Below are 14346 nucleotides of genomic sequence, written 5' to 3'. Positions count from 1 at the left end.
GTATACCCTTTTAAATGATGTTGAATAACGACTTGCGAACATTTAAAGTTGCGAACGGCCGTTCGGAACGTATCTCGTTCGTAAGTAAAGGAGCGTCTGTTTATTTATAAGTACTTATGTATGTTACTCCTAATTCTGAAGCATGAGAAGCTTTAAATACACACTCAGTGGTCCCTTTAGTAGGTGCAACTAGCTAGTACTGCAGAGGAGCCGTTTTTGCATCTCATCCCCACTTTGAGAGTCGACAGCTTGAGCGTTTGTAGCTCCCTTTCTGCCGTACTTCTGCTGTTATTTTTGCACTTGTATCCTTCCTTTTAGCTGTAACAAGCTCAGCCACTTTCTGCTGACCTCCCTCATTAACCAGGTGTACTGTATCTGGCTCAGAAAAGCTTTTGACTGCATGCTTTTTGTTCATCGCACCATTCTCTACAGAATCTGAAAATCCAAAGTGGCCTGCTGGTTCTAGTTGCATGCACCGGCACCAACACAAAAAAGCTTAGGTGAAACATACATCACGGACTAGTCCAAGAGTAAAGGTGATGATTCACGGGGCAACTTTTTGAGCAACGCTGCCGGGCAATGTCACTGACCAGTGGCACTTTCCCACTGATACCGCACAGCAAGTTTTTATTTGAAAAATTGTAACCTGCAATGGGCAACTTTTTGCAATCATCCAGATCCAGATGAGTTGCTCTTTGTCTCACCTGGTTGGCAAATGCTAAACAACTTACTACAAGTTACATTTCACACTAATAAATGTTTGTTGAAAAGGTTAGCATAAAACAGAATAGTTGAAACCCTGACGCATTCGAAACCGATGTGGTTCCTCAATAGCTAGCCGGCCGTGAGTCTGTTAGATGTTGCCGAGAGCTACGCTACCCCACAGCATATTTAAGTGTATTTGTGCATTATGAAAGCAGAGCACATTTTACTGCCGGCCAGAACGTGGAGTACTTACATGTTCTAGAAAGCATGGCCCGATTTCACTGAGATGAGGCTCCTCTGTGTTGTATTGCTTCTCAAGGTCCCGAACAAAACCCATCTGGAATCTGTAGATGTCTTCTATGTTTCCAAATATGACTTTCACCTGGTCTTCATTGAACATGTCTCTCCTCTTTTTACATTGTCGCAAATAACCCTAAAACAAGGGGAATTAAGTTAGAAAAAAAATGCATTTTTCTGGCATGTTTTTTCCACTGAAATTTCATTAAGAATCTCCCAAAGGTATGTTTTTTTTTAATATACTTAGTTTCCTTCTTGCCTTTATTTGTTACACACTGTTACCTCACACCTCCAAGGTTGGGGGGGGGGGGGGGGGGGTACAGTCTGACCTCTAAGTTATGTGTGGAATTTGCATGTTCTGTCTGACTTGTGCCCAATCCTTTACATGATAAACGATTGAGAGATTAATGACCGATGAAATTATCATCGTTTTTCTTAACTGAAATACCTGTATTTATGTTGTGGCATCTTGGTTTTGGAAGTGACCTTCATTTATGGATATGAAAAAAATATTCCATCCAGCTTATCCAGTACAGGACAAAAGCTATATAATAAATACTGTTTCCACCTCAATATTTCAACTGGTAATATATATAAATTCACAGGTCTCGTCTGAGTAGATACATTTGCAATGACAAGACTTAAAACATCCATCAATCCAGAAACAATCTATTTGATTTTTATATAAAAGAACAATAGATAATGACTAAAAACATTTTTGACATGATTGTAGATAATGAATAATGTCCTGTGAGCTACACCATTCACACCACCACATCAACAGTCTATGAGTAACTAAACAAAATGATGGTTTAAACAGTATATTTATGTACCTGTATATATATCCGATAAGAAATGGAGTGTCTTTGTATGTTAGTGTGTGTGCGTGCACTTCCTAATGGAACAGAAACTCCTCTGGAGCTCAGAGCCTGACCTTGACGTCCTGCCTGCCATTTTAACAAACCCATCAAAGCGTCGCCTCAGGTCAACGCAAAGGCCTGCCTTCCCTGATTCAGTACACTCGCGCTGGCTCACTGTATGCGTAGGAGCTTACATTTCAACGATTTCGGATGCTGTCACAAAGGTTTTATTGGAATAAATGACTAATACAAGGTCTGTAAGATTCTGTTACAGTTTATAAGATTAGACGTGATGTCAGACATCTTCTTTAACTGTAAACAACTGATTTATTTTTGCAGAGTAACTATCCATCACTGCCGGACTGATCTGTCACTACAGAGAGAGACGTATCCCTGCAGCCAGAAGCCGAATGTCGAGTAGGAGGGGTAACGTTGAGTAGGAGGAGCAATGTGAAATAGGAGGGGCAATGTTGAGTAGGAGGGGAACCCTAACCCTAACCCTCATTATAAACCCCTCCTACCCCAAGTGATAAACCCCTTCTGCTCAACAATACCCCTCCCACTTGACACTCAGCTTCTGGGTGCAGTGATACATACTTGACCGCAGAGGTCAAGTCAAAGTGACCGTTTACATGAACCAACAAAGATAAATACATGATGTCAAGTGTTGGTGAATGAAAAGCCAGCATTGCTATTCATAAACCTAAAGGCTGTACATTTTTAAAGGGATCAAGTATACTGACATCAACCCAAGTGTAACACAGCGAGGGAATTTTTATTTTATTTGTTCTCACAGTATTGTATGTTAACATACAAGGAGAACTCATAAGTTTATGGTGTTGTGAAAGTGCAGTAACAAAAACATATGAAAATGTGAAAATAACAAAATGTACCAAAGACTGGCTTAAAATAGATCAAATAATCAGTTTTTTACTTATTTCTTTTTATTATATAGTTAAGAAATACCTATCAGTCAGTATTGTCATATGCCAATTATTCCTGTCGCAGTGATAAAAAGGAACAAGGAGCTGCAGACCAATTATTTCCATCTTACAAAATTGTCAGCAATGTCCTCATACATTTCATATTCTCAGCAGTCACTGAGAAAAGCGCAGGTTGAAGGGAGGCTTTCTGCGGATGATTTATTCTCCAGCTGATCTATGGGATGTACCTGTTACGCTTCATCAACGCTTTGCAAGTCAAAGGAAAACACAGCACGGGACAATGGCCCTGCGACGGCAATCAGGCTGCCGGAGGTGCTCCAGTTAGGGCTGATTCTTCAGCCGCTGCTTGCTGATGAATTTTCAGTCATATTGAACACGATCCTTTGGGTCGCTTGGGTGTAAAATGGAAGCCCCCACATCGGGAGCTCTGAGCAGGACAGAACCGACTTCAGGTGATGCTGGAGCACCATTTTTTCTTCTTCTTCTTTTATGAGGAATCTCCAACTAAAAGGACTCACCCAATTATTTTCCAGCAGACAGGCCAATGTCAGATAGGCCAATGTCGGCTGACAACTGAACAGAGCACCCAGATCTCCCCTCAGATCAGAGCTTGATTTTCTGGCCGCGCCAGGATCCGCTGCCCTTATAGGATTTGACAGCCTTGAAATATGGCACTTTCCCTGGTTTATTCAACAAAAAAAGAAATTCCTTTCACTGTCGGTGGGAAGACCACGGATTAGGTGGTGGCAATTTCAATGTGACAGGTAACAAATACAAATGGACTCCGGAATACCGGTATGAGAGCTACCAGTATATCCAGTATGAGAGGTATCAGCTACCAAATATACAAATAAGGGTAAGTTATATAGTGCAAACGCTTGGAATTAAAGTTAGCTTCAGAAAAGCAGTTGCATCCATCTTCTATATTGTTTCTCCAGCATTGGGTCACAGTGTGTGGCTCAGGAGGCAAAGCCTCTGTGCCTGTGATTGGAAGGTTACTGGTTTGAGCCTGGTCCCAGCATGTCTGAGCCTTGAATAAGGCCCTTAACCCCCAGCTCCCTGGGTGCTGCTATGGGTGGCTGCCCCTTGAGGCCAGATAGTTCTCACCTACTGAAAGCAAGTTGGGGTAGGTGGAAGGAGAATTTCCCCATGTGGGTCAATAAAACTATCTATCTATTGTTATTATTATTAGCCTGGATCCCAAGGCACAAGGCAGGAGACAGCAGCCCAATCACTGTACGTGCATCTACACACACTGCATGACCAACCAACACCAGTTCACATAGGAACATGCTTTTAGACAGCTATAGGCAACCAGAGAAACCAAAGAAATCCCGAACACAAATTTCAAACCCACAATCCGGAATGTAAAAGGTCACAACACTAACCACTGAGACACTGCCATACCACCCAATGAATAGCATGTTCATTTTCGATATTAGGAAGACACCAGAAAAATATCACTGTCCCACTTTTTGCATGTTTCTGTTAAGATCAGAAATGACCATCTTTTGAAAGGACGGAATTCAGCTCAGTTCAAACTTAACTTCAGATAGGTGACAGACACAAACCATGATGATGGGCAATGCTGGCTCTCTTGAATTAAAAATTCTCTGACATCTGTATCCAAGGTAAAGCACAGCATATTCATATATACTGTAAACCCTCATTTAGAATGATTAAATAATAAGTATTATTCTTCTAATTGACATATTTTTCAGAGCCGCTTATTAAACAATAACTTATTTAATATTATTATTAATTACTTATTGCAAGACTGCAAATAGCTATATTAAATAAAGAAATACATATTTTAATGTAAGACTGTGTGAGTACATAACTTACAGCTCGACATAATGGCTTAGCACATCATTTCTTTTGGAATTCAGCTCGAAGAGGAAAACGCAGGCTGTAACGATGGCATGTTCTTCATCTTTAATAATGATTTTTCCGTGTTTTTTTTCCTTAGGAGCGCGGCATCATCTTTCAGGGAATTTTCTAGTATATACCTGACCCTGTGAAAGGACAGGCTGCACACTTATGCAAATGTCTGACTCAGGCGAGATGCTATCAAGACGCAAAGTAAAAGTTTTCTCCTCTCGCAGCTAGCAGCGCAGTTAAACATGAAGCAGCAGCGTATTAAAAATAACTGAAAGCAAAATATAACACAATCCCCGATGACTGAGGCAATTTGGTGGGGCCGACGACATCAACAATCAGCTAGGAGCAGAGAGAGATTACCCACCTTACCTGCCACAATTAGCATCTCAAATATCTGCAGGAACAGTCCCTTCTGCTAACAATAATTCTCCTTGAATATTCATATGAACTTGATCATTGTATAATCACAAAAATTGCAAAAATTATAGCAAATCTGATCATTTTACCCTGGAATATCTCTTTGGTCGAACAAATCGGTGCTGCAAATCTATTCAGTGTTGAGTAAAAAAAAAATGCCTCTTGAAATACCCCAGAAAACAACATCTGCTTTAAAACAGTCACCATTAGTCACGCGTCCTTTCTGCCGTATTGCCTCGGCTGCTATGAAAAGGCAGCAGTCACAGCAGAAAACACATTTCAGTGATATTTCCTTTTCCGAAGCAGCACTGGCTAATGACTCACTGCAGATCACAATGTGGAAACTGCAGCCTCAGAAAAGACCATTCTGTGTTTACTGTACCCTATATAAAACAAATATGAGGAGTGGAAAACAGGTATTACATGCAAACCATGTAGAAAAGAACTTTGGGCTTGCTAAAATTGTCTTATGCGGGGGCAATAAAATTTGTGCTGATCGCACCAAACTTGCTAGCGTATGGTGGGTGGATCTATTCAGATAAAAATGCAAGAAAAGTAGGGAAAACTCTAATATACTTCCTATAGCTATGTCCTCAAGGAACTTTTTTCTTGCAATGTCTTACAGATAGTTTTACCTTTTAATTGCACACACTCACACACACACACAGGTTTGTCATTTTATCTTTGTGGGGACTCTGCATTCATTTCTATGGGGAGAACTCCAATCCGAACGTAACGACCTTAACCCCTACCCAGCCCTAACCTTGACCATAAGTAACCTAACAGAATACGACACTTTTAGCATTTTTAGTTTTTTTATTGCATTCAGAGATCTTTGTGCGAACCTGATAAATGGTAAGGTTTTTATTAAATTGTGTGGAACATTCGGTCCCTACAATGTAATATAAACATAATCCACACACACACACACACACACACGTTTGTAATTATATCTTTGTGGGGACTTTCCATTCATTTCGAATGTTCAGTTAGTGTACCATGTATGTTTTTTTTATTTGCTTGAACTTTGTTTGCACGTTTGCACTGTTTTGTTTCACTGTTTTGCACAATATGTTTGTCAGCATTTTACATTCTTTGCTTCTGTATGCACAAAAATTGCCCCCTGTGATCAATAAACTATATATATTTAAATATAAATATTTATTTTCTTATCTTATTCTATTTGGCCCTTTCACAAGCTTTCGGTTCACCTCTGGCAATCAGCACAGGGCCAGCACAAACATCACATGCAGATGTACATCTGAAAAGGATGTGAGCCAGACCTCGATTCAGCTCACCATTCAGACTGCTCCAGTATGTGTGAAAACATCTCTGTGCAGATGACTGTAGGCCTGTCAGATTCTGACAGGCCAGTTGTCATATCCTTCCACTGAGTTTTGTCATTATCAGTTATTTTTAATATAAACGTGGACCACTCCCAGCCCATTTATAAAACCAAGCTTCTCAGCTGAAAGGATAAATTTGCTTCTTTTCACATAACTAGTACCCAGCTATTGAAGGATCCAATAGCTAGATAAATTGCATTGTGATGGATCTAGCTGATTCTGATTTAACATTCAAAGCATCCACAGAGTGATGACAAACAACAGTGATAAAATTGTATGAAATGAAGCAAACTCACCTCACAGATGTCCTTAAGGTGCTTTATATAGTGTCTTTCTGTGCTCATTATTTCGTTGATGACGTTCGCCCTCATCTGGTCCCGGTTTTGAAGTGGCCGGCCCAAACACAAGCAGTCGCTGCTCGGGTCCAGGTGGCCATTCTGTACCTCGCTGGTGCCCTCCGCTGGCTCCACGCTACCATCGTCCTGGTTCACCCATAGCTGGTGACATCAAGAGGCACGAACAAGGGGGTCATGAAGACTCACAGGCTGCTGTCAACACCTCTGCTTGACTCCACCATGAAACAAAGTCGTACATAATTATGATCACAGCCAATGTCAGACCTTAAATGCAAGTATAAGCTTATAGAGTACAGACTACATAAAAATAAACCCCAGCTTGTAAGAGGCATTTAAATAAAAAATATATAGACTGCATGCTTGCCGTTTATGCCTCATAAAAAATTAAAGATGTTATAGGACAGCAAAACCCTGCCAGGGATTGTTTGCCAAGTTTTAGCGGCCAGGATTTATTTATTTATTTATTAGCGATACAGATTAGCATGCATTATTCAGCATTTATTTGTTTGTTTATTTTTTTATATTTTGTGATTTTGGACACAATAGTCATACCAAGAAGAATTGGGAAACTGAGCAGGGGTGAGTTTCTCGAAGCCTTCTTGACACTATGTCGTTTTTAAGTCCTATCGTTTAACGTAGAACTTATGAACGATGTAGCATTACGAAGGTTTCGAGAAACCGGGCCCTGATTGGTGTAAAGTTTGCCTTTGCACAAAATACACATTTTTTTGTTATAAAATCTTTATAGGAAAAAAAAAAAAAAACAACAACAATACATTTTCTAATTTTAATAACATTTGGAAAAGTGTGATACTTCACCAAAGATTAAACAAAACCATTCACTGACTACAAACAAAATATAGCAAATAACACTGACATTGACACTGATGTAATGTGAAAATCAAAACCCATAGATAAAAAATAATCATATTGACAAGAAACAAAGAAATATTTACAAATTCTACAATAAATCTAGTTTTCCTCTAAATTTTTAAGAATGTAGGTGAAGCCCTAAAAGACAGAGTGGACTTCATCACTGCTTGACAGATGACAACAGATTGAAACATTACAGCTGCAGAAGCACAAAAGGAATCTAGAATTAGAAATGCTGTCTTGTGCAGCTTTTCTGCTCTTAACTGAGAATATCACACAGTCAGGTGTTATTCCTTAGACAACACGGAAGAACAAAAGTTACCTCCTCATCAAAAACCAACAACGGCCCTAGTATTTGCACAGATAAATAAATTTTCTTCCTTATAAATGTGAACCTACATATATTTGTTAAGGCAACTGAGATATGGTCATATCAAGTCACAAATCAGTCTTTTTCATATGTCTAGAAAATCATAGAAACAACCGGTTACTTAGAAGATTATTTCTCCCGAGTAAATTCTTGATCAATGAATATAAAACAGTGTTTTTGTGAAATAAGATATTAGAATAATAAAAAAATCATATTAAAGACAAACCCCTTAAATCACAGGGCTAAAAAACTGGATGTGAAATATTAAATAGGGCATATGTAACAATTTCACGACTAGATTTGCGACTTACCGAAGAAGGACACTACTCTCCAGCACTTATCATATAAGAGCAATATCAAATATAACTATATGTTAGCAAACAGTACAAAAAAGCATTATGAATACAAATACATTCAAAAAGTCTCAAGCGTGTCTACTGAAAATCCATAATATCCATAATTAATCACTGAGTTTAGTCAAAGCAGGCTGCAAGCTTCCTGTCATGTAAATCCACAGACCAAAAGAGCAATGCATTCCCACTGTTGGTGGCCATCTCGGAAATATATAGTGTTAATCCTTAATTCAAAACTGGCATGCAAATTCAGAACGGGCTAAAAATCACCCCCCATTTCAGAGAAATTTCTTTACCCATCAGGTAGCTAAACCAGTGATTTGCATCTCTTCCCACTGCATTGTATTGCACACTATTGTTAATATACTACTTGCGCATTTTATCAATATTATATACTCTACCAATGTCAATCTCCCACATTGCATTCCTATTTATTACTTATTTGTTATATTTACTTTTTCCTGTATTGTACTGTCTTGTCTTGCGGTGTCTGTCCTATTACCCCATTCACTCGTCCCCTGCCCTGCAAGTGTGACATCCGAATTTCACTGTCTTCCTCCAAACGCGTGTGAGAAATGTTATAAATTTGCTAAAATGTTAACATTTGGATATCTGACTGATAAAACGAAAGGCCGTATGATCTTGCTTGAGCTGCAGAATGACACATGAGTTGTGGTTATGGCAAAGCAATGGAAAAATTTGATGTACCAGTGAAACAGCTGCTTAGACTGGGAGGGACTCAATGGTTTATGAGCTAAAGAACGCACCTTGGAAGCTGTGTTTTGGAACCTTGGAGTTGCTATAGAGTTGATATAGAAAACTGGTTTTGTTTGAGGTTGTGGAGGGTGAGGTTCAACCTTTGAAAAGAACAACAAAAATACACTGATTCTGGTGCAGTATCCACCATGGAAGATAATTCCTATGAAAATGGAAATGGAAAATGGAAAAGGAAAAAAAACTGTAAACCCTCATCCCATCCAAATGAGAAATTTCAAGAAGGGTAATTGTGGCTATATTCATTTCGGCCTGAACATGTAGCTAAAGATAACGTCCATTTCACTGCCCGAGGACAGTGTTTAAACAGATTTTTAAGCAAACTTCCAGCTGCATTTGGTTTGTAAAAAAATTAGAAAATTGTTAATGTTGTATTTACATAATTCAAAGACAAATTGCAAGCCTGGACTTTTCTTTTTTTAATTAAAAAGCAAACTTATCTGCGATAAAAGTGTCAGAAATCACGAAAAGAAGCCTGGCTTTTCAGGGTTCGTCACATGTAGGTCAGGCAGTGCAGAAACAGGCATGCTGTTTTAAGTAAGCTGCCAGACCCTCAGCCATTTCATGTCACTTGAGGATTTTTTTTAGTCATATGCCTTCAAAAGGTGTTTCTTCTTCCCTTCCTTGATTTTGCATTTAAAAAAAGCCTTGCCGCACGCAGTGGGAGGGCATGTTCCCAATAAAGACGAGAAATGAATGAACATGAGCCACTGCAATGAAAATAATTGCATTCTTTTGTGAGGAATCGTTATGAAACTACCGACGTGTAAATCGTTTAAAAATGGCGCTCACCCTCACGAAGCTTGCAGGAAACCATCCTTCCTCGTCGTCGATTTGTCCCCACCACCAGTCTTTGTTGGAGGCATCAAGGACTTTAATGACGTCCCCTGCCTTAAAAGCCAACTCCCGGTCGGCCATGGTGACGTGATCCCATACTGCCTCGGCACTGACGATTGAACCTCCACTTATCAACTGGATAAAGGGAAGAAAAAAATAGACTTTGAGTTAAGCGAACCTCCCCTGGCTTCTACTGCGAGCTGCTGTGCTTCTCCCACACAAACTCTTGCAGGAGGCTCTAGACAGAGGAACCAGTGGGTCAATGTTCTTATATGAATGAAAACCAGGAATATCATCTACTTTTGAGACATACCTAGATTACAAACAGCTTCAAAAAGGCTGTTGACTTGAGCATCGCCTGTATATTAGGTCCAATGTAATAAAATTTATTATATAGATAGATAGATAGATAGATAGATAGATAGATAGATAGACCTCTATCTATCTACTGTCAAAGTCTCTGTTGGACTGTATTACTACTTTGGGGAGCAAAACAGTAGTAGTACATACCAAGTTACACTTCACAACACCATACAAAATTCCACAGCAGACACGGAGGAAAACAGTTATATAGTTGAATTGCAATTTAGGCAGAAATGATTCTCGCTAATATAATAATTTTTCAAAAATCTTTTTTTTTTCCTTAAATGAAGAAAGCTGATTATTGCAGAATACTGGATTTTGAAATCAATTTTGGAGCCAAGTCAAATTTGTGCATTTAAAGATGAACAGTGGTCAATTTAGACATCTGTTGTACTGTGCCTGAAGTTATGCAGATATGTAAACAACATTTTGTTCCCACAAATCTGCTAAAATACAAATCTGTCAATGCTTTTTTGTGAAATATTGATTTTATTATTAACGCCCAACGGTCATTAACGAAAAGTGACCATAAATCAGCCGGCCATCAGTAACAGTTTGCAGGTAAACTTTCCAGCTTATGACAGGCTAACAGGTGGATAATCACAAAATAGCTGCAATAATTAATTTAATCCCCCTACAGTCACAAGGAACTTATTAGAGATGCAGTACATATGCATTCACAAAATGAATATGTTTCTATTTCAGAATAATTATGCATCACTGACCCAAATTGCAGAAAATAGATAGCAGACAGAAAAGATTCTCTGAATAGGACCAATCTGTGTTTTTTCCCCCTTTTTTTCTGTCCAGATCACCAGCATCTCAGTACCAGAGCATCACTCTGGCCAGATGACTCAACCATATAAAGTAGGGCTCCTTGATTATGACAAAAATCATAATCACGATTATTTTGGTCAATACTAAGATCACAATTATTTAACATGACTACTCACTGACTTTGTAAATAGTATGAATTTATTGAACTTAAGAGGAAAAACTTTTCTTCTTAACAGTGGTTTTCCTTGAACTTTAATTCAACTGAGAAACAAAGAATAATGGCTCTGGAAAGGAGTACGCTGCATCTATAATTCAAGACAAAACAAGCACTGCTGCAAAACGAAATGTGAGGCAATAATCGTTTATCTGTTATTTTGTTTTGATAATCGTTGGAAGCCAAAATTTTTATTGTAATTAAAATTTGATTAATTGCCCAGGCCTAGTAAAAAGGAAAAAGAAAAACTACCCAAATCTGGATTAAAAACTAGTTATAGAATGAATGGCATCCCAAGGATGCTGTACCCTATCCCACACCACACTGCGAAGTCAGTGCAAGCAGTCCTCTTCTCTTGAACATCAAACTGTAGGAAAAAGATGAAAATATGACTGCCGATGGCACCTTGCCATCTTGGGTCTGCTTTGTGATATTTTCTTTTCACCAAAAAAAATGTTTTTTGTGTCTTCAGCATAGTGTCCAAAAATATGAAGGCAAACAGGTGTATGTATGAATGCAATAAGGCCAGAGGGGGCATCACCCTGAACAAGGCTAACTAATACCCAGTTGTTTTTTTTCTTGGACGCTCTGCCAAACCCTCACTAAAATAAACCGACGTGCTCCTTTCCTACTCTGATTCGCCTGCAATAAATTCCAAGTCTATTTTTCACTCTCTGTAACCCCCTTCTCATGTATGATTAAATGTGTTTCCTGTTTAATCTCTGTTTCCATAAAATAAACTATAATCTATCATGATCAGAAGCACAATTTCATGAAGATGTAACAGATGACACTGTAATGCAGCATATTTTTCATTACCCCGGGATCAATAATCACATCATAAACATTATCAGTCTAAATCAGCCTTCAGACAGGCTGAGGGAACTAATTTCTGTATCTCCATCAAAACAATCAAAAAACATAAAAACAGCAGGTTATGGCTGTCATGGTTGGGATTAGGGTTTTGTCTATATATATATATATATATATATACATACACACACACACACTCATACATACAAAGCACACGCAGTTCTTGAGCTCCTGCAGCTCGATGTGTTGAGCACTGGACTAACAACTAATAGGTCATGGGTTAAATTCCCGGGAGCTTAAGCAAACTGCAACCTTTCCCTCTGCTTTAAGTTGCTTTAGATTATAGTGTCAGATAAGTTAATATAAATATACTGACATACACCAGAACAAATATTTCGACCAGCGCTGATTGATTGGCAGGTACTGATTTTGTGCAAATTAGAATGAAGCAGAAATAGATCCCCTCACTTTTGTTACGCAACACATCACTACAATACAGTTTTACATAAATAAGGTTTATAGCATATTTTGAAGATGACAAGTCATGCAAGAATGAATTGATATGTCATCCATCTAAAATAACCATTTATCCTCTTATCTAGTACAGGGTTACTGTGCGTCTAGAGCCAATCTTAGGACGTGTACATAAATACATATAATAGAGCCTTGATTTAAAAAAAATATATAATTATTATTATATTGCACCAGCAAGTTTCCAATTACAATTCTTTATTTGGTTCTCTTGGTCAAAAAGTAGATTTACAATCATGCCATTGCGAGGTGACTTAATCTGTGTAGATTCAATTTCACTCCAAATATTAATGTTTTATGAGTGGTTCTGTGTACCCGAACCCAAGGAACACATTGATGTATGAAACAACTGTTTTTCAGGAAGATTATTGTGTATCTGTCTGCACTCCTTAAATCTGTGTGACATATCAATAATACTCCATTTTTTTCCAGAAATTCCAAGAATTCACTCAAGCATAAGAAGAATTCCTCTCCTTGTAACATACCTATTGCTTGAAACCAGCACAGTGTACTGCCTTGTATTACTTCAGACAGATACATTAAAAGTCCTGAGAGGATTTTCAATAATTGAGATGCAAAATGAAGACCAGCAGCTAATGAGCCATAAGTATCTACAGGCAATCCCTCTGTTGCTTGGCTGTTTGTTCCCACGGCAACACACAGCCCCAGAACTCAAAACTGAGTTGATTGTTTTTTTCCAAGGATTGATGTTAATCAGTCTTAAGCTAGTTATGTAGACAGCAGGAGAGATCATTAGGTCAGATTACTGGTATTGCAAATCTACACAGACATGTACACGGATGGCTCAGGACTGATCTCAAATGTCCAGCACTAAACCCCATCCAATAGCATTCGTCCAAAGACATATTTCTGCTTTTACCTTGAAACTAGCATGAATGGGATTCAGTTTATATAGAGAGTCAGTTTTCTTTAATATGAGTGGGTTACTGCATTTGTGCATTCCGGTCCACCATATCTGTTTAGCCAATATACCATATATGATTGACTACTAACCTGGTATAGGGTAAAGCAATTCCCTTTTAAAAAAGGCTTAAAGGTAGACCAGTGTTAAAGTGTTTCATTTTTGTGACTGAAAATCAGAATCCTGGCAAATCGAAACTAGCTTGTATAAACTTCGAACATTCAATCCACAATCCATCCTACTTGTATAAACTGGTTCCCATTTGCCGCTTTATAACAGCAGAGCAACAAGTTACGATTTATTATATGACACAATGCTAAAGCAAGATAAAGGCTTATCTTAAATATTAGCTCATGTTTATTCAATTTACCTTTTAGATGACCCATACTAATACATGATACATGCTAATGATTTGTTTGTGGGACAAGTTCAATCAGAGTTTGAATTTGATAAGATTAATTTTCCGAATATCACAGGCCACAATAAACTGGAAAATTATAAAGATAAAGCTTTACTACAGCAGTTTACTATAGGCTGTTGACAGAACATTTGTTTTTCACTATGTATTGCTTTGAGGATGCAAATGTATAGCCCTCATTTTATTTAACAGATTCTTAGTAGTCTTATAACCTCAGAACATCCCAGTAAATGTCATTTAGTAAAGAAGTGACAGCCTGGATACAGGGAGCTCTGTAGCAAATGCCAAGGTGGTA

The 14346-nt window shown here is 38.3% G+C and overlaps 1 protein-coding gene across 7 annotated transcripts in view; it reads right to left on the bottom strand.

Moving 5' to 3' along the window:
• Window positions 1-14346, bottom strand: part of LOC111859836 (rho guanine nucleotide exchange factor 9) — a 71468-nt gene that overhangs the window by 16499 nt on the left and 40623 nt on the right. For 6 of the 7 annotated variants that reach the window (XM_023842857.2, XM_023842859.2, XM_023842860.2 and 3 more), the window contains 4 exons: window positions 9969-10148; window positions 9170-9259; window positions 6747-6947; window positions 959-1138 (listed from right to left, as the gene is read on the bottom strand). In XM_023842857.2, the coding sequence (XP_023698625.1) occupies window positions 959-1138; window positions 6747-6947; window positions 9170-9259; window positions 9969-10148 (651 nt within the window). The remainder of the gene's footprint in view (window positions 1-958; window positions 1139-6746; window positions 6948-9169; window positions 9260-9968; window positions 10149-14346) is intronic. The other variant, XM_023842858.2, reaches the window with a different exon arrangement.

This window comes from Paramormyrops kingsleyae, chromosome 10, assembly GCF_048594095.1.
Source record: "Paramormyrops kingsleyae isolate MSU_618 chromosome 10, PKINGS_0.4, whole genome shotgun sequence".
In the NCBI taxonomy this organism is placed as follows: domain Eukaryota; kingdom Metazoa; phylum Chordata; class Actinopteri; order Osteoglossiformes; family Mormyridae; genus Paramormyrops; species Paramormyrops kingsleyae.
This window is presented reverse-complemented; position numbering and strand designations above follow the sequence as displayed.